The 21,085-nt window shown below is 52.7% G+C and overlaps 1 protein-coding gene across 2 annotated transcripts in view; it reads left to right on the forward strand.

Annotated features, from left to right (window-relative positions):
• COL26A1 (collagen type XXVI alpha 1 chain) overlaps positions 1-21,085 on the forward strand; it is a 121,853-nt gene that overhangs the window by 85,630 nt on the left and 15,138 nt on the right. For both annotated transcript variants that reach the window (XM_059155033.1, XM_059155034.1), the window contains exon 4: positions 20,335-20,396. In XM_059155033.1, coding sequence (XP_059011016.1) covers positions 20,335-20,396 — 62 coding nt within the window. The remainder of the gene's footprint in view (positions 1-20,334; positions 20,397-21,085) is intronic.

Genomic DNA, 21,085 nt, shown 5'->3' on the forward strand with positions numbered 1-21,085 from the left:
CTATCAGCTGTTGAAGCCAGAAACCTCAAAGCCTCAGGGCTGGCCTCTCCCCTGCCTTCCTACTTCTGGGGATCCCCAAGTCCTGCTTTTACTTCTGTCTCTACTGCCCTTGAACCCATCCCCTCCTCTCTGCCCGTTTCTTCGTTTCGACCTCGCTCCCCAATCACCTGGACCACGCCAGCTGCCTCCCGTCCAAAATGGAAATTAACATTCTCTTCCCCGTTTCAGACCCTTCTGGATATAAGCCAACGGATCCCACTAGCGTGTGTTCTGTGTCTTTGTGCAGGTTAGGAAGCGGTGCCCCTTCCTCAAGGCTCTTGACTGCCATCTGCTGGAAAGCAGGTGTAATAAACCCACCAATCTATGATGTCTGGGTGGTGATGGCGCCCCCTAGGGTTGTGCGTGTACAGTGTCCTGAGACCAGACATCTCAAGGCGTGAACCCTCATGTCTCCCACCCCTTATGCCCACTCAGAGCTTACCCTCCAGTGGTACTGAGCTGTTTGAGCCATGGCGGTTAAGAATGTGGACTTGGGGAGATGCATTCAATCAGTTTCCTCATCTGTAAATTGGACGTAATAATAAGACCCTTACTGGGTGGTTGTGGGGATTTGATGAGTGAATACTGTAATCGGTTTAAAATAGTGCTCAACGGAGGCGCCTGGGTGGCTCAGTGGGTTAAAGCCTCTGCCTTTGGCTCAGGTCATGATCTCAGGGTTCTGGGATCAAGCCCCGCATTGGGCTTTCTGCTCGGCAGGGAGCCTGCTTCCCCCTCTCTCTCTGCCTGCCTCTCTGCCTACTTGTGATTTGTCTCTGTCAAAGAAATAAATAAAATCTTTTTTTTTTTTTTAAGATTTTATTTATTTATTTGACAGAGAGAGACAAGTAGGCAGAGAGGCAGGCAGAGAGAGAGAGGAGGAAGCAGGCTCCCTGCTAAGCAGAGAGCCCGATGCGGGACTCGATCCCAGGACCCTGAGATCATGACCTGAGCCGAAGGCAGCAGCGTAACCCACTGAGCCACCCAGGCGCCCCAGAAATAAATAAAATCTTTAAAAATAAAATAAAATAAAATAGGGCTCAACACACAGAAATCCTATATTAGTATTTTTCTTCTATTATTTTTCTGTCTCACTTCTTTCCTTTGGTGTGCATTCTCCCTGCTGAGAAATGTCTCTTTCCCACCCTGTTCTGCCTCTTTGATTGGTCATACCTCCAGACTCCCCAGTCCCTGGGTGACCCTCAGACGCGGCCCTAACAAAAGCTGTTCTCATCCCTTAGATGTCCTTGGGCTCCCTGCCAGCAGGAATGATGCTGGATTTGGGTCTGAATCTTCAGGCCCCCAAACTTCCCAAAGCTTGTCCTGAAATTCACCTCGACTCGTTTTGAGCATTTTGCTATTTTATCCTGATTTTAAGCCAAGTAGCCATTAAATGGGATCTCAGTTCAAAATGGTAAAATAAATTAAATATCCCTTAGTAAATGTCCTTTATTTGGTAGGTTAGCTCATTTACAAAAGGAGCTAAGGGGGGGCGGGGAGAGTGAATATGAGAGAGGTGGATGCTGAGAACTCAGGGTTAAGAAACTTGCTCACGGCCCCTAGGCTGGTACAGGGTGGGCCTGGGATTCCAGCTTGGCCTGATTCATTGCAGGGAGAGGTGGGGAAGCATCTGGTCTGAGGGCTGCTGACCCCTACCCTGAAGTCCTGGGACTGGGAATGCGATGGGGCTGGGTGGGTGAGACAGGGCCTGAAGCCCCAAAGCCACAAAGCAGGTGTGCAGTGGGAAGGGTGGTTCTCGGGACTTTTGCCCTCTGCGTCTTGGCTTGGTGTCGTGGCCATCCCCTTGGCAGCTGTGGGAGTGTACCTTGGGAGGAAAGAAGTGAAATGGCCATCGGTCATCACATCAACCTGAGGCTCAGAAGCCTGTGTTCAAGGCCCAGCTCTGTAGCCTGCTGTGTGGCCCCGGGGGCATTGCTAACCTCTCTGAGCGTCAGCTTCTTGGCTAATATCCCATCTGCCTCAGGCTTGAATGCAGATGGCTGGTGAGAAAGGCTATCCATCAGCCCCAAATAGAAGCAGTGCCTTGTTGCAGGAGGGGAGGAATTCACTAGTGAGGTTGACAGTTACCTTTTTTTGAAAGGAGATGGGGCTCCTGGGTGGTTCAGTGAGTTACGCCTTGATTTCTGCTCAGGTCATGATCTCAGGTTCATGAGATCAAGCCCCAAATTGAGCTCTGTGGTCAGTGTGGCATCTGCTTCTCTTCCTCCCTCTGCTCCTCCCCCAACTCATGCTCTCTCCCTCTCTCTCTCTCTCTCTCAAATAAATAAATAAATAAAATCTTTTAAAAAGAAGAATAAGAAAGGGGATGGAAGCCTGGGAATGAGGGATTTACATATCAAACTGTTAGTTTCAGACCAAGACCAGGCTGGTACAGCTTGGGCTGTTTTCAACTCCTTTTTTTTAAAATTCAAGTCCCTGCGTGGGACTGCATGGGAGTCTCCGAGGCTTCCTGTTCTGAGTTGTAATTGCCATTACAACTGGCGTGGGCCAGCTCGGAGTTGGCTTTTCCTGTTGAGGATTGAGGGTCGACGCGGCCTCCTGCAGCTCCTTTCGCCCACAGCCCTTATGTGGGAGCTAGGCTTGCAACCTGCAGTTCTCGAGTGGGGGTGGGGGAGGCGACTGCGTTTCTTCCGCACACCTTCTGGTTGATTTATTCTGCAACGCGAAAAGAATTTGCCCAATAAATTGGAAATGAAATCCCCAAATTGGGCCCAAGTCTCTGCTGTGTTGCCAGGATTACAGTTCTGTTGGGCAGAGGGTTGGGGGGTTGGGTGGGAGGGAGCTGGGGGAGTGCACTGGGATTATGGCAGTCCCGAAGATGCCAGAATTGTCAAGCCTTAGCAGATGCTCACCGCACACCTCCCTTCCTCTTGACATTGCTTGTTGGGAACCTGTCCTTTCCCTTTCTTAATCAAGGAAGAAAACTCACGGCGATATGGAGCATTCTGGGTCCTGCTTAGTGTGGGTGTGGTGGGGTTCATGCTCCTCTGCTCCTGTAATTCTTACTATAGCCAGGTGAGGGCAGTAGACTGGCCCCTGGGACAGGTAATGGCACACAGCCTTGCCCAAAGGCTGATGTGGCTGTCCCCTGGGAAGGGTTGGGGAACTCCTCTCATCTTTGCAATATCACAGGTTCAATTTTCTCCAGCGGCTGGTGGTTTTCATCCTAGAGACGCGCGATTCTTTGCTTCATCTTCTGGAAAACCTCAAGCCAGGCAGTGTATCAGCCTCTCCAACCAATCGTCCCCCGGTTCCTCCTCTGTAAAAGGAGGGACCGAACTGGACAGTAGGCAATGGTGTTAACATTTTGGGAGTCGTGCGTCTCCTACTCTGAGAACTGGCTGAAGCTTCAGAGAGAGTTTCCCCGCAAACTTGCCCAGGTGCAGAGAACCATGCTGGCAGCTTCCAAGGGTTCAGAGACTGTGAGAACATTTTGGGGGTTCCCTGAGCTCTCATGAAGGAGGCTGCATCTAAGAGTCTTTCAGCTCAGGTGCTAAAAGGAGGAGTGACCCCCTAGACCCCATGGGACCCCATTTCACATGATGTAGGGGCCGCCTTTCAAAGTCTCAAGCATTTGCCTGCGCACGGGAATGACCTTGGCCTTGGGGATACACACATTTAATTTGGACACAGCAATACACCCTTGGGACCCCCCTCAGACCTCATAAGTGGGGAAGAAACCAAATGCCGTTGTAGAGAGTAGAATACGGTGCTGAGGGGATGGGCTCCAAGTGGCGCTCAGCCGACTTCAGGCTGACCTTGGCCAGGGCTTGGCATCTCTCTGGTCTGGTGGTGAAATGGAGCTAACCCAGGAAACCGCCCCCTCTTTCACCCGTGGGAGCGTGCTAAGCCAGGGAACTTGGGTCCCCCTTTACGGGGAAGAAAGAAAAGATTTCTCTGTCTCTTCCCATCCGTGGAGCTCATGTCTGTTTCCCCTAGCTGGGACCGAGGCACAAAAATTCTCTTATGATCCGTTTTCTGGCCCTCACCCCTGGTTTTTTTTTGGAAATCTGAAGCCACAGCCTAAATTTCCTCTGCCTAATTTTAGTCTATGGGAACCGCAGCCAGGTGATGTCAGACTGAATATTAGACGCCATTGGTCTTCCCAGGCCTGGCTGTGTGACCAGCTCCCCGTGGGAGCGCCGTCCCTCGGGGTCAGGTGGGAGGTGTCCTGATGTCAGTCGCAGTAGGAACCTTCTCTGTAGGAAATGTCCTTGGCATCTGGTATCCGCCTAAGTGTAGGGCAGGGAAAATTTCTCCAAAGGGAAGGACATTTCCTCCTTCACCGACAAGCTTTGTCAGGATACTCAGTGCATGCCAAGAGCCTACTATGTGCCCCAAAGAAATGGGCAAAGTCCGGATTCCGTCCGCCTCCTATACTCAGCCCGCAAGTGCCTTCCAAGCTGCAATGGTTTTTTAAGACTTATTTATTTATTTATTCATTTATTTTAAAAAGATTTTACTTATTTGACAGAGAGAGACACATTGAGAGAGGCAAGGCAAGCAGGGGGAGTGGGTGAGGGAGAGGCAGGTTCCTTGCTGATTGGGAAGCCTGATGCGGCGCTCTGTCCCAGGACCCTGGGATCATGACTTGAGCTCAAGGCAGACGCTTTAGATGGAGCCACCCAGGAGCCCCAAGGCTTTTTTTTTTTTTTTTTTTTTTAGAGCCATTTGAGATTCAGAGCAAAACTGCGTGGGAAGTATGGAGTGTCTGGATGGCCCTTGTCCCCATGCCCCCACCAGAATGGTGCCTTACACTCCGTCGGTGAACCTACGCTGACATGTCATCAGCCCAAGTTCATGGTTTATGCCGAGGTTCGCTCTTGGTGCCGTTTATCCTATGCCGGGATCATGCTCTAACAACCGAGTCTGACTTATCTCGGGGCACACCCAGGTTCACGGGCTCTGATGCTCAACTTGAAAGCCTTTTTTTTTTTTTTTTTTTTTTTTAAAGATTTATTTATTTATTTGACAGAGAGAGATTACAAGTAGGCAGAGAGGCAGACAGAGAGAGAGAGGAGGAAGCAGGATCCCTGCTGAGTAGAGAGCCCGATGCGGGACTCGATCCCAGGACCCTGAGATCATGACCTGAGCCGAAGGCAGCGGCTTAACCCACTGAGCCACCCAGGCGCCCTTGAAAGCCTTTTAAATTAAAAAGAAATTGTGGGCTACTTTTCATTTCTAAAACCTGCGAGCAGGTGAGCACTTGCCCAAGCTTCTCTCACGGCCTTGAAGGAGCCCTTGCAAGGGAAGTTTCTAGAATCGTGAGCTTTGTGGCGAAGACTCTTCGGCTTCTCATTCTCTTCTTACAATTGTTCGTTAGCTTCTGCCACTCTGAGAACAAATACCAGGCCCCTTCGCAGGCTCGCAGGGCCCGGCATGATGAGGCGGAGGCCCCGCGTCCTAGATACTTTGGCCTGGAATGTGCCAAGCTCTCTCCACGCCCCTCCAGGGCAGGGACCAAGGGTGGGGACCTGTCCAGGCACTGGGGCCCCCTCAAGCTCCAGGAGCTCCGGTCACCTAAGAAAGTGGACAGTTGTCCTGATGCTGGGTCCCCCATGCAGGTGCAGTGGCGTGGGGACAAGGATTTCAGGAGTCTGAGGCCGAGGCTTACATGGGAGTCAGTAGGGGGTGGGGGAGGGGGGACAGGGGCCTGCCGTACCCGCAGACACATGGATCTGAGGCTTAGCGAAAGCAGAGACAGGAAGAGTCCACCCCTGGTTCCCGGGGAGGCAAGAGGGGACAGCAAGAAGCTTGTCTGTCTGGACTCTGGATAGAGAGAAATAATCCAGAGAAATCAAAGTCTCGGGCCCTTGCCTCCCACAGGTTCAGGACAGAGACTTACCCTACCCCTGTGGCCACCAAGCTGTTCCGAGTCAGAGCTCCAAGGGACTCACGTGGAAACCTCCAGAATAAAAGATTAACTATCCAAATCCAGCGGTGGGGAAACACGTAACAGCTCACCATCCAAGCAGAGTTTAGCAAATCGACTGGTGGAATTCAGCTCATCAATGGCTTAAAAGATACAGTTCGGCATCTCTTTGTGCCGCGGAGGGCTGATGAGCCACGCAGGGAAGGGACCTCCGGGTCATCCAGATCCCGGCTGCTTGTCTCGTGAGCCAACATCACACCAGCCTGGGTCCCAGGAAGTGTCCCTTTCAAAGTTGTGTGTGGGATTCAGAGGCGGCCATGAGACTTCACTGCAAAACTGAGAGTTAAAAGAATAAAAAGCAGAGAGAGTCGCGAACTTCTGTGCCACAAAAGGCAGCTGTCACCAAAGCAAAAACCGCAGGCCCGGGACGGGGAGCAGGCGTTTGCTGTGTGTGAAGTGTGACCACTGGTTGGTGTCGGAAACACAGGAAGAACTCCTGTGACTCCACATGAAAAAGACAGAAAGATCCGATGGGGAGGAAAAAAAAAAATGGGTTGAGAACGTGAACAGGCATTTCGGGGTCTGGAGGAGAAATGTTTGCTCAAAACCTTAGGAAAAGATGTTCGGGCTCATTAGCGATGTGGAAAATGCAAATTCAAACCACAATGAGATAGCATTTCACACCCACCAGATTGGCAGACTTTTGTAGTCTTGGAAGGCTGCCCCGGGGCGGGGGGTGTTCAGGGCACGGTGTGGGGGGGAGCTGAGGGGGTGTTGCCGGAGACAGAGGACCGGATGCCCCCACGCACATTAGGGAAGCTCATTCCTGACTCCTTATTTTTCTCCAGGACTTGGCTGTGGCCGGGACAGTGAGCAGTTTGGGCCCTTCCCCAGGCCCTGGCCACTGCAGCCCATGCCCCAGCCCCAGGTCCTTGGGGTCTGCCAAGATTGCTTCCTTGGAATCTGCTGGTGTCCGGCCCCCTCCTTCCAGACCTGTGTCTGATCTGCAGAGTGGGGAGAGGTGGGGGGTGGGGGCAGGATAGGGAGAAGGGGGTTGGGGGTAACTGGATCAGACCAACCCCCCCCCTTTGCCCTTGGACAGACCCCTCTCCTGAGAGAATCTGCACCCCCTGCTTCACACACACACACACACACACACACACACACACACACACACACTTGCGGCCACCTCATCCCTGGAGCTCAGAGAGGCTGAAGGCAGGAGAGCAGGGAGCAGGCACTCGGCACTGAGGCCAGCCTTTGGCTGTCTCCTTACCTCCCCTGCAGCAACTTTGCTTCTGGCCTGAGCCTTCTCCCATCTACCACTTGGTGAGGCCAGCTGGGCTCCCAGAAGCTGGGTGTAGGTCCAGGGTGGACGCCAGCCCTGCTGATGGAGCAGAAGCTTCCCCTGCCGCTGCAGCCCCGTGTCTGGGGGCTGGAAAATGTGGCCGACAGGAGCCCCGATCCAGTGGTTATACTCTGTGCAGGAGCCCAGGGCTTTTTGCCTCCTTCCTTCAATCCGTGCCCAGAGGGAGCTGCTGACTGAGGATAGGTGTTTCTGGATGCTACTTTTTGTCTTTCTTGCCCCTTCTTCTTACTTGCGGGGACAGTGTTATTTTCTTCTGAGGTTCTGCTGGCAAGAGAGAGGGTCGGGAGAATGCTTTGTAAACCATTGTACTTCCAGTGCTAGCATATGGACTCATTCTTACTATGGTGTAAATGACTAAGAAGGGTGAATGACGTGCCCACTGTGGGAAAGTCAAAGGTCCTTAGATGCATACCCAGAACTCGGTTGTAGCTCTGGGGCGGCCACCACCTTAAATGTGTGACCGTGGCCATGAGCCACTTACCACCTCACCTCTGTGTTCTAATCTATTTAAAGAAAGAGCTGGGTGAGATAGGTCCAAGATCCTTTGGTCTTTATAGTTGCATGGGAGACTTACTTTCTAACAGGAGTACATGAATGCTAATTCTGCATTCCCTCTAACCGGCTCAGGGCCCTAGGAGATGGCCCTGATTTTCCTTCTCTTCTGAGCAAAGTAACTCAAGTTCAGTGGGTTAAGGAACTTCCCCAAGGTCACACAGCCTGTTGGGGGCACAAGTGCCCATGTATCCTTCAAGTGTGTTTTAAATGACTGGGGCAGTCGTGGGGGAGGGAAATCTTCTCTAAGAAGGAACCAGATCTTATCCGAGTGATCCTCCAGGCTGGGAAACACAGCCAACCGATCCATCCTCAGCGGAAGTCTGGGCTTGTCGGGGGTGGGGGTGGGGGCTCATCTAGTGATCCTGTAGTTGCCACGGCCACCTCCTCCTGCTGGGACAGGCGGTCCAGGTTTGACCTTGAGAGACTGGAGCCTTGTCACCTACCAACTCTGTCTTCCTGGCCTCCTCCCCATATGGCAACTGCAGGTCAGGAGGACCAAGGCTCCAGCCAGACCTACTCCTGGCCAGGAAGAGTAAAGGTGGGAGCTGACCAGTGGATGGGGGTCGCAGAGGAATGGGTGGATGGGGAGGGGCAGGCAGGCCCAGAGTATGTCAGCCCCACGAAGCAGGTGCCCTATGCTTGCACTAGATATGGGACAAGCCTCATCACCTGAGCTGCCCTTGGGTATCTGAGAACCGGGAGTCAGAGCACCAAGACCTGTCCCCCTCTTGTCCGGCTTGAGCCCAGGGGCAGGAGCGAGCTGAGTCCACGCTCCCACCCCTTGTAGGCAGAACCTCCTCTATCTGTCGGGGTCCCAGACACACTTGTGTGTGTAGGAAGAAGACAGCTTCCTTTTAAAAAGCCTTTGGAAACTGCTTAGAGCCCTCCTCCAAGAGGGGGTCAGTCTTCTGGTCCCTCCAGCCTGGGATTTGGCCTCAAGAAGCCATAGGAAGAGCACCGTGCTCCCCTCCTGGCTCCCCCAAAATAGCCACCACGAGGCGGATCGCCCTCTGAGGACACCCAGACCTTTCCCGGAGCCCAGCCGAACGCTGAATGAAAGCTAAGGCACCTTGGGGCTTTCACCTTGCCTTTGGAGGAGAAGGGACCCCGAGAGAGGAGAGATCTGTTCAGGTGTTCCTCCTCGTGTTTCCTTCTTCTTGGCTGGGGGGCTCCTCCCTGATTCCCTGCCCCATCCAGTTCCAGCACCTGGGGACAGACCTGCGACTTTGCTTTCAGTTCTCCAAACTGTGCTGTCATTTCCCTCTGAAAGCCCCAGTGTCCAAGCCCCTTGGACACCTTGTCAGTTTCGTCCAGAGCCTTGACCAGCTGAGGTGTGGCAGGTGGGGGAGGCTCCACCCTCGCTCCAGGCTCTGGGTCCTCCTTATGGCCCTCTGGGGTACAGAAGGCCCTGGGCAGAGTCAGGTGACACCCTCCCATGGTCTGGAGGCCACTCTGTCAGCCAGTTTTGCTTTATGGCCCTTGAACCTTGACCTTGGGCTTGGAGCCCCGTAAAAAGGTTTCTTTCCCCGTAACACACAGCGATGGTGGAACCGACTCCACGTGTCCAAATGGCTCCGCAGTCACCGGAGCTCCTCTCCCTCGGCTGTGCTGGGTATCATCTTCCAGGCCGAGGCAGTGCTGCCTGCCAGCTCCAGGGGACCCTGGAGATATTTATGATCTGTTTCTGGAGGAGGAAGAAAGAGGCAGACACTTCAAACACTAACTTCGGATTAACAACATGGAGCTCAGAATCCCCCCCAAGAGAGGCAGCTGAGTCACTGACCCTGAGGCGTGGAACAGACACAGGGAAGACCCAGCCACGGAGAGCCCAGATCCCTTCTTTCTGTTGCGAAGAAATCCCCTACGTGTCTCCGGGGACGTTCCTGGATGACATGAAGTCCCTCCACTGAGCAACTGTACACAGCTGCCTTCATCCAAGCCCCCCCCCCGCCCCGGCTTCATGGACCCCACGCCGTCCCCACGGAGGGCCCACATACCCGATTCTGCAGGATTCTGACCCTGTCATACCCATGTCATTGATTTCTGGGGACCGACCTCCCCCAGCCATGCCAGTCTGAAGGAAGGCCACTGATGAGTCAGGCAAAGCTGCCGTCAACTCCAGCACACCTGCCCAGAGAGGTGCATATCCCGGCCTCTGGGGAGCCTCTGGGGAGCCTCTGGGGAGCCTCTGGGGAGCCTGTCCGGCAGGTGGGTGCATCCAGTGAGGCTAAGCGTGTCAGAGACAACATGTACGCGGCTACACACACACACTCATGAACATGTGCTCACGTGTTTGCATTCGGGTGGGGAACATGTGCCTTGGCCTCCCCCGTGCCCCTTCCCTCACCCCTCACCCAGTGACAGTGCCCAGACACTCTCCCGGCTGGTGATGCTGCCCTGAGCCAGCCCCCTGGATACCAGCCCCACACCGCCACCCGGTACCACAGCCCCCCGCCCCTATCCCCCGCCCCAGCCCCAGCGGCCCCCACCCCTGTACCATTGCCAGCTTGGGTATCTTCTTAGCTGGGCCTCTGGGAGAAGAACAAAGAGAATATGTTAGCCCCGTGTAGCAAAGGGACATAAGTGATTTTTAGGAGGGATCGCGTTTTTTTTTTTTTTTTTTTTAAAGAAATGCGCTTATTTAATTCCTGCTATTCCCTCACAGAAGTCAAAGGTCCTAATGTTTTAGAGAGGAAATGCTGTGGTACTCTCAGCCCAGGGCTCACGGGTGCCACAGTTTGCCAGGAGTGATCAAGGAAGGCTGCCTGGAGGAGGCGGTGCTTACGTAGGAACTAGCTGATCACCGGGGTAGGATGGGAGCCACTTCTAGATGAGATAACAGGACAGCAAAGGCTGCTGCAGGGTTTGTCCTCAGGGCCACGAGAAGGCTGGCGAAGAAGGTCCGATTGTTGCATCAGAACGAGCCGAACAGCTTGGACAGGATTTCCAGAAACTGACCGCACCCGGGCCCCAGCACCCACTTCAAGAAAGAGAACATTTTCATCACCTTAGAGGCCTTCCAGCTGCCTCTCCCCTGAACTGTCCTCCCTGAGGGAACCGCTGACCTCAATGCCTGTGCGCAGGGCTATTTGCCTGTGTTCAAACCTCGAGAGCCACAGAATCCCTCACTGTGTGCCCTTTGGGGTGCGGGCTTTCACCCAGCCCCAGCTTTGTGAGGTCCCTGCCCGCCCCCCGCCGCACCCCTGCAGCTGCACGTGGCGTGTGCTCACTTAGTGCAGCGAAGCGATCGGCTCTAGGACTGTTCAGTGGATCCAGGCGTCCGTGGATGGAATTTGGGTTATTTATAATTTGGGGTTATTAGGAGGGACGCCGCAGGGAACATTCTTGCACATGTCTTTTGGTGAAAGTATTCATTTTGTTGGATACGCATCTGGGGATGGATTTGCTTCTACACAGCCTCATAAGAAACTGCCACATGGCTTTTTCCAGGAGGTTATATCATGGCCCTCCAGTGACACTGAGAATTCCAGTGGTTCCCGTGCTCTGTCATACTTGTCATTATTAGTCTTTCTTATTTATTCATTTGAGAGAGAGAGAGAGAGAGCACAAGCAGGGGGAGAGGCGGAGGGAGAGGGAGAAGCAGATTCCCTGCTGAGCTGGGAGCTGGATGTGGGGCTCGATCCTAGAACCTGGAGATCATGACCTGAGCTGAAAGCAGATGCTTAACCGTCTGAGCCAGCAAGGTGCCCGCAAGCCAGCAAAGTGCCCGTCTTTTTAATTTTAGCCGTTCCTGTGGGTGTGTGGGAGTGCCACGCTGCGGAGTGATTTGCATTTTCTGCTGTGGCTAAGGAGCTGAGCCCTCCTGTGTATCATTATTATTTTGGATATCTTACTTTGTGGATACATGCATTCCGAGACTCCTCTTCTACTCAGTGGTAGGCGCATTCATTCTCTTGTGATGAAAATAAATTCTTTTTTTTTTCTTTAAAGATTTTATTTTTTTTCATTTATTTGACAGAGAGAGATCACAAGTAGGCAGAGAGGCAGGCAGAGAGAGAGAGAGGAGGAAGCAGGCTCCCTGCTGAGCAGAGAGCCTGACGCGGGGCTCGGGGCTCGATCCCAGGACCCTGGGATCATGACCTGAGCAGAAGGCAGAGGCTTTAACCCACTGAGCCACCCAGGCGCCCCTGAAAATAAATTCTTAATTTTAATGCTGTGCGCTTTGGCAAAGTCTTCTTTGATGCTAGTGCTTTTTGTGTCCTGCTGAAGATATGTGGCCATGAAGGTCATTGCCTCTGGTTTCTTTTAAAAGCTGTATTTACAAAAAAAAAAAAAAAAAAAAAAAAAAAAAGGTTGTATTTTACCTTTTGGATTTGGGTCTATGATACATCTGAAATCAGCTTATAATTTTTAAAAAATATTTATTATTTTAGAGAAAGAGAGTGCACATGTGTGTGGCCTGGGGGAGGGGCAGCGGGAGGCAGAAAGAGACTCTTAAGTAGGCTCCACTGTCAACATGGAGCCCGGCATGGGGCTCAATCTCATGACCCTGAGATCATGACTTGAGCGAAATCAAGAATCGGACGCTTAACTGACTGAACCACTCAGGCGCCCCTGGGGTGTCTGAATCTTTTATTTTTCTTTTCCATTTGGATAACCAGTTGAACCAGCACTGTTTATTGATAAAGTCTACCCTTTCTCTGTGGAACTGCATTGGTGCTTTTTCCGCAAACGAAGTGAGTATGTGTCTGTCTGTCTTTGTGCTAATACTACAATGTCTCAATTACTCTAGTTTTAAAATAAGTCTCAATTTTAAAGCTCTCAGTTTAAAGAAGTGTAAGTCTTCACCTTTGTTCTCTTTCTTCCAGATTGCCCTGGTATTCTTGGACTTTTGTGTTTTCATATACATTTCAGAATCTATCTGCCAATTTCCATACACACATGTGTACAACAAATACACACAAACAGCCTTCTGACATTTTGCATGGGATTGCATTGGGTTTATCAATCAACTGGGGAGAATGAACATCTTTATACTATTGGGTCTTCCAATCCATGAATATAGTATATCTTTCCATTTATTTAGTTCTTTAATTTCTCTCGATGATGTGCTGTAGTTTTCAGTAGATTTATTCCTAGGTAATTTGATAACTTTATGGCACTTTTGTGAAGGGAATCATTATAAAATTTCATTTTCTATTTGCTTATTGCCAGTATATAGAAATAATGTTGATTTTTAGGAACTATCTTTGTATTCCAGCGACCTTGCTAAAATAACTTCATAATTCTAATCATTTCTCTTCAGATTTTGTTGGGGGAAAGATACTTCCAGTGTGGTCCAACCATGGTCCACAGGGTTCTAGGTCAAGACTTGTTGACCTTGAACTCTGGGCTGGATGTGGAGGTAGAGAGGGTGGGAGACAGATTTGGCTAGCCCAGTCAGAAAAGTCCCTAGGGCCACAGTGAGGCTCATGTCACAGACTTTGCCCATGCTTAGCCATGGTCCAGGCACTGTCTGCACATCCACTGAGAGCTGCTGCCCCAGCCATGGGATGTAGCTCAGCCCAAGATGGTCTCATGTGAAGGGAAGCCCTGGGTTCTAATTCCAGCCTTTAATTGACACATGGTATGACCTTGAGCACCAGGAAGGTTGCCAAACCTTCCTGGATCTCATCCTTCTCACTCGCAGAAAGAAGGCACTACAACCTGGTATTTCTTTCTCTAAGCCTGGTAAACACTGGTGCATTGATTTTACTCACCAGCATTGTCCCTTTTGCCGGTGGGGTGATGCTGAACATTGTCAGGAAGTCCTGCAGCCCAAGAGCTACAAACGTGGGTGTCCTTGGGGGACAGGGCAGCTGGCTACCATTGTGTTCTGAGGCTCTTAGTGCCATTGGCCCCTTGGGGATTTTTTCCATCACGAGGACACACCCCCATGTGAGGCTTCCCCTGTCCAAGAAAGAACTCAATTATTCTTCAATAAATGTCTTGGCAGAAGTTTCTGAAAAACCTTGCCTTCTCTGTGATCCCTGATATTCAAAAGGATGGAATTTAATTACTCTGTCCTGTCCATGAGCCCCAGGGCTGGGCCTGGCATGCAGCCACGGCTCTATCTGACCAGCGGGCTCCCTGGCTCCTGATGGGGCTCTTTGCTCTGGCATGCATTGGGAAACAGGGAAAGCACAGGGCAGCTTTCCCCTTTGGCTTGGTCTTGCCCTCTGCACCCTTCCTTCTGGGGTGTATGGCTTAGAGAAACCCAGTGTGTTGGGTTCCCTGGGTAAACATCTCTAGAAGTTAACTGGTATGGTGATTTCCTAGGTCCTGGTGCTACCAGAGCCTCTCTGCTCCCCATAGGGCTGATCCCAGATCATCATGGGGGTGCTTGGTAGACTCTGGAGCTCCAGCCTGCAACTGACTTTCTCCCTCCACCCCTGATCTCCATCTCCCTCATGGCAAATTAGATCCCCACCTATTACAGGAACAAAAGCTAGGGATCTCTATGAGGTCTGTTGGGGCAGTGTGTAGTGCAAGGCCTGGCAGAATCTTGTAAAGGTGAGGAAGCAGGGGCTTTGGTTTTCCCATCTGCAATGTGGGGATAGCAGTCTAGTGCCTGCCTCATGGTGGGTGAGAGGCTTATATGGAAAGAATGGGTATAGAGGGCTTAGCCCAGGGCCAGACCCAGAGCAAGTACTTGGCAAACATTGTTTGACTAGCAGTAGTCAGGGCTCAGCTGTCTCCTCCTTGGGAAACCATCTTGATCTCCTCTGGCTGGGGTTTCCCCTTTCATAAGAGAGCCACACAGTTGGGCAGCACCCCTCAGTGTGGTTGCTTACATGTCCAGAAACCTTTGAGGGCGAGGCCACTTGTCCCTGGGTCTCTGTCCCAGAGAAGGCCTTGGGGTGTCTCTAGGAAAAAAAAAATACTAAATAGGGTTGACAGATAAAATACTGTGTTTTTATTTGTTAAATTTGACAAACTGTCTTTAAGGTAGGTGGAACTGAATCATGGAACACTCCTAAGAGTCCAGAAGATTTTCCCCTGGTTGATGGGTCTGTTTAGGACCTGTTTATAGGTTGGACCTTGAATCAGTCAGGGTTCTCTAGAGAAACAACCAGAAGGATGTGTGTGTGTGTGTATGCATTTATATAGGTATATACATGTATCTCTTTAGATCTATGATCTATCTATCATCTGTATTAAGAAAATGACTTATGCAATTGTTTAAAATCTGGGGCTGGCAGGTTTGAAATCTTTAGAGCAGGCCAGCAGGGCTGGAAACTCAGAAAAGATTGCCTCTGGGTATCCTTGTTTTGTTTTTAAAGATTTTTTATTTATTTGACAGAGCTCACAAGTAGGCAGAGAGGCAGGCAGAGAGAGAGAGAGGAGGAAGCAGACTCCCTGCTGAGCAGAAAGCCCGATTTGGGGCTTGATCCCTGGATACCCTTGTTTGGAGTCTCCTTTTCTCTAGCTTACTCCTTTGCTTTGGTGGAATACATCCTTCAACACCTTTTGGAAAAGGGGTGTGTGGCGAGTCAATGTCTTGAGGCCATGTGTGTCTACAAATACTTCATTTTACCCTCAAATCTTGAGGGATAGTTGAGCTGGGTATAGAATCTTAGCTAGACACCCTCTTCCTCAAAAGAATACCGCTATCTCCCCAGCTTCCACTGTTACTGTTCAGAAGTTCAGTGCCATACTAAATTTGGACATTTCCTGGAGGTCTCATTTTATCTTAGAAGCTTTTAGGGTTTTCTCTCTGGGATTCTGAACTTTTATGACAATGTGCTTTTTGGTGTGAGTTTTGTTTTGTTTTATTTTTCATCTGGCATTTTCCATGTTCTTTCAGTTTGAAAGTTCATATCCTTCAGTTTTAGGTGATTTTTTGGGATCATTTCTTTACTTCTCTCCATTTTCTTGGGTCTCTTTTTCTGGACTCTCCAGTTAATTAGTTGTTAGACCTGGATTGATCCCCTCATTTTCTTATCTCTTCTCTACAACTGTCACAGTTTTTGGCAACTTCCTAGAAAATTTCCTTAACTTCTAATCCTTTGACTGAATATTTTACATCAACTCTTTTTCTTCCATTTCTACAAATGCATTTTTATGTTTTGAGGGTTCTTTGCAAATAACCTCCTGTTTTTTCAGGATGCAATATCTTCTCATATCGCTCTAAGGATAGTAGAGTTTCGCTCTGGTTTCTTGAAGTCTTTTTCTGTCCACTCATTGTCTCTGTTTTCTGAGCTTGCTTTTTTCCTGTTTGTTGTTTCAGTCTTTGTCTTTTGCATTAGAGGCTCTTGATGCATATTTAATATCAGACACTGGGAGCTGAACCCCATGGGCAGACAGACCCATCTTCTCATGGGCTTTGCTCAGGAGTTAGCACTGGTCCCAAAGTCACTGCACATCAAAGCATTTCTCTTTGGCTGGAGGGGCTGTGACTTAGCCAAAGGGGCGTGGCCTGGCTGGAGGGGGTGTGCCTTGGCTGGAGGCAAGGTCTGAGTGACAAGGCAGAAGAAATCCCAGGCCTACTTAAGGCAAGCAGTTTTTCCCCCTGACAGCAGTTTCTAGCAGAGAGTGAGATGAACAAAGTCTCACCAGAACAGGAAGGTCCTACATGGCCTTAAAGTCCCCAGTGCGGGGGGAGGGAGGCACCAAAAGAATGTGTGGCCCCAGACTGAATTTGGGTAGAGCAGGGTTGACCCCATGTGTAGTAAGATAGACAGGTACCAGTCTTATCTGTTCTAGGCCCAGCCCAGCTCTTGTCACACTGGGGAAACTGAGGCCACTTAGGTTTAGATCACTTAGACCTCGTTCCCGTGGTCTCCTGTGAACACACCTGGCCAGCCTCGCCCCCTGTCCCCCAGCATCTGACCCCACTGACCTCCCTGGAGCTCTCCTACAGGGCTTAGGAGTTTGGTCTGGAGTCAGAGGTTCCCAGGGGGATTTTAGGATCTCTTCCAGCTTGGTCCCCCAGGGACATCCACCCTGCACCTGCTCCCTGCTTGTGGACCCATCTCCGAGGCCTCTCCTAGGAGGGCTGAGTGTTTGGGGGCAGGACCACCTGTGTGCCCTGGGTTTCCCCTGTCAGGGTCTTATGGCCCCCGTCTCACAGCAGTCTCACTCGGCCTCTCAATTTCTCTGCTGTCGGCAAGGCTCCCCTTCGGGCCCAGGCCTGGGGGGTCTGCCTCACATGGGAGCTGGGTCCTAAAGTCTGGACACAGAGCCATCAGCCGTGGGCGTGCTGGCCAAAGGCAGATGGCAGCTGGATTAGCAGGTGTACGGTTGTCCTGCAGCGGGGGGATGGAACCCAGTGGTGAGAGCTGTAGGGCAAGGGCACCAGAAGCAGTGTCCTGAGGCCCTTGGAGCGGATCCAGTACTGACCCCATCTACAGCTGAGAAAACTGAGGGGCAGAGAGGTCAGATGAGCTCTTCTCCAGCCACACAGGGAATTAGTGGCCTTTTAGTTCTCTTTCTACTGTGGCACCAAGCAGTGAGTCTCTCCCTCTTTCTCACACTCCCCCGCCCCCCGCCACGGTTTGCCTGGAACATCCACACTTCGGTACGCACAGATCAGCAAAGAGTTCCAGGCACGCTTTCCCGCATCCGAGAGACCAGGAATGTGCTGCAGCCCCGGGACACTCATGGGCCCGTGTGTGCTGGGGGAGGGGAGCCGGGATCATGGGAACTTCTGAATCTCGGGAAGTGAGAGTCTTCCTCTTAGCGAGGGGAAACCAAGGCCCAGAGCCAGCGGGCAGGGCCTGGTCCGCGGTCCGTGCCAGTCAGCACCCTCGGTGCCATTTCTGGGTCCCCACCGCTCCCATGAATCATTAGAAAAATTTAAACAAACATAATATAATTGCTTGTCGATGACAGAAAGCCAGGGGAACCGTAAAACCCGGCTGGTCTCAGCGCCTGCCCAGGCAGGTGGCTCGGGGAGACCGAGCTGGCAGCCTCAGCCCTGCCCGCTGGCTGGGCCTCCGGGGCCTCTCTGTGGCTGGAGAACTGGAACCCCCTTTCCCCCCCCACCTCCACCCCGTGCCTGCTGCCAGCCAAGCTCACCTCACCAGCCAAGCGGGGTGCCCAGGGCCAGAACAAACTGGGCCCAGGCCCAGCACACTTTCCAGAAATAGGTTCCTGTGAGAGCCCGAGGCTCACCCCTCCCTCCGCAGAACTTGCCCCCTGCAGAGAGTCCTATTTGTAGCCTCAGACCCTGGAAATGCTCTGTTTGGGTCCCCTAAATGCCTCAGGAATGTTCGGGATGAGAGGGTGGGGGGCGGTAGGCGGGAAGAGTTAAGTAGGCAGTGTGCGGGGAGGTGATGATTGGCCAGGCCGGTAGACAGATAGGGTTGGGGTAGTGAGTGGACACGTGGGACCCCACTTGCTTTGATCTCTGTCTTTCCATTAGAGGCTTCCTGTAAGGCTCGGGGACCCTGAGCTCTGTTTTTAGAGAGAAGGAGGGTCTGTGGTTTGGCCTTGTTGATGGGGCGCCTTGGGAGACCCCCGCCGCTGCTCTCAGTGTAGGCACCCGTGGGCCTGTCCCCTCAGTCATGTCCCAGTCCCCAGAGAGGACCCCTCCGCTCTCCTGCCTGGTGCTGGGCCGGCCTCAGGGGGGCCTGGAAGCTCTGAGGTCCTCTTTCTAGCTGGGACTGGGCCACCAACTACGTTATGGGCTTCACCTGCTGAGAATTCTCCACTGCCTTTCTCTTTGCTTTTCGGGTTTTTATTCCCTTCTCTTTCTTCACTACCCTTTCCTGGGACAAGCGAGGAAGAAACACACGGGTAGAGCCCCCCACCCCACCCCCACCACCCATGTTTAAGCAGAAAACCTGCCCCCTCTCTCCTGATCTTTTGTGAAGTCCTCGCCTGCCCCAGTCATGAAACTGTATACTTGCCCCTGGTTGTTTGGAAGTTTCAGCGTTTGTACCTCGGTCTCTAATCTGTTTTATGTATCGGGGTTATGGACAAGGCTTTATTGAGGGGGAAAAAGAGTTCTGTTCTTAAAAAATGCTTATAAACCACTGATTGGGCCCAGTCCAGGGGAGCTGGGGAGGGAGATGGGGGTGGGCGGAGCCTCAGGCAGCCCGTGTCTTGTAAACCCAACCAGGGCTGAGCAGACAGCCCCAAGGCAGCAACCCCTGCCCTAAGGCTGCCCCCTGCCGTGGGAGGACAAAGCCCGAACCCTGGTCCTAAGCCCCCTGGGCATCCTCTATGTCTTGCAGAGCAATCACCACCAAAACTTAGGACATTAATGGGGGATTTGTAAGTTGGGGGACCTCTTAGGGGACAGGGGAAGCCAGTGGTGGAGGGCAGGTATGGTCGCCGCTGGTGAGCTTCAGGCCTCGCTGTGGCCACGGAGGCCACCAATGGGCAGCCTCAGCACAGCAACTGGGACCTGCCGAGTTACCCTCACACCTCGGTGTGTCTCTTTGGTCCAGACTGAGGTTCCTAGAAGGTCAGACTTTGAGCCGAGTGAGTGATGTAGGCATACCTTGACTTCAGCAGCAATAAAAGCTCTGGAGAACAGCTTTGAACGTCTGTTTCCTCTTTCAACAGCTCCAGTCCCTGGGGCAGACAGACATAAATGGATAATTATAGCCCAGGGAGATGTGGGCCTGGGGGGTTCACCATCACAGTCTCCTAACTGGCCTTCCGGCTTCCACACCCGCCCACCGAACTCGCTGCTGCCGGAGTGACCTTTTCAAAATGCAGATCTGACCTTGACTTTCAGCCCCTCCAAGAGCTGCCCTCTGGCCTCAGGACGTTGCCCCAGAGCCCCTCCTGCCAGCCCTCCAGTGTTAGGTCCCAGCAAAACTGCTCCAGTCCCGGGTGTATGTGTGGGGTAGGGGGTGGGGGGGGCTGGGTCTGCTCTGATTCGGCCAGACTGATTCCAGACCCTTCTCTGGTCTTGCTTGTTTCTAGGCCTCAGCCCTCTTTCCTCACCAGGCCATCATATGGTGCATCTCTCAGGCCTCACCTTAGATGCCCCCGCCTCCAGGATGTCCTCCCTGACCACCACCTTCCCCCATCCCAAACTGGCATCGCTGTCCCCTGTGATGCTCTTTTGGACATCTTATTCTTACAGCCCTGGGGTAGCCCCTACAGCCCCTACCTATTTGCCCATCTCCCTCCCCAGACTGATGTTCTCAAAGGCAGGGAGCATCCCCTTTACCACCTATGTAATCAATTGTTGGGGTTTTTTTTGAGCCCCTCCTTTGTGCCAGGCACTGAGATCTGTGGGCAAATAAAATAGACAAAGATCCTACATTTATGGCACTCACAGGCTGACCGGGCATCTGGGGTGCTGGCTTGGACACTTTGCTGAATAATGTGCCGAGGGTGCTCCGAGGTCAGGTGGGCTGCCTGGAGGAGGGGGCACCAAGGATAAGGCCCTGAAGGCTGGGTAGGAGTTTTCCAGGCAAACTGATCAGAGAGCTCCCCGCTTGCCGGCCCAGAGGCTGTCCTGGCAGCTGGCTGCTCTCACCCCCAGGGTCTACACTCCGTTCCCACCCTTCTCTTTCAGAATGCATGAACTGTACCCGGCTCAGTGACATGAGCGAGCGGCTAACCACGCTGGAGGCCAAGGTCAGACGGCTGGTGGGGGGTGGGGGGGACTGGCTCCGGGAGCTGGTGGGTGTGTGCGAGCCCTGTACATCAGTAGCAGCCCAGCCCTAGGGAGCCCAGCAGGCCCGAGCAGCTTGGCCCCAGGGCTCGGGTGCTGCTGGGGCTTCTGTGGCTCTGGGTGGCCTTCTCTGGGCTGGGCCAGCCCTCTGAGGAGGGGAAAGCAAGAAATCTGGAGGCCTCGGACAGCAGGCTGGTCTGGATGTGAGTCTCAGTGAGGGGGGGGCGCTGGATGCCCAGAAGGTGACCTCTTGGTGGAAAGGGCCACTGTCCCCAACTCTGGCTCCTTCTTCTCCTCCCTGTCTGGCACACGGCGGGGCCCAGACAATGGAGAAGGAGCTCCGGGCTCCTGTCAGCTTTTGCCCTGTCTACATTAGGGGGCACAGCGGGGCACCCCAGAGGCTGGAGGACGGAAGAAAGGATGAGGCATTTATGGGGGGGCAGCCCCAGGCAGAGTGGGGCGAGGAGGGAGGGAGTGAGTCAGAGAACGGAAGGCTGTGTGAGGCGCAGGGGTGGTGACGGGCGGGTCACCCTCGTGGACACTGGCGGCTCTGTCCCCCGGTCCCTCGGACGGATAGTGCAGAGCAGGCCTGGGATAGAGCCACAGGGCTGTCTCTACCGTCCCTCAGTGGGAGACACTTCTCCCAGGCTGT

Source organism: Mustela lutreola, chromosome 17, assembly GCF_030435805.1.
Source record: "Mustela lutreola isolate mMusLut2 chromosome 17, mMusLut2.pri, whole genome shotgun sequence".
NCBI classification, from domain to species: Eukaryota; Metazoa; Chordata; class Mammalia; order Carnivora; family Mustelidae; genus Mustela; species Mustela lutreola.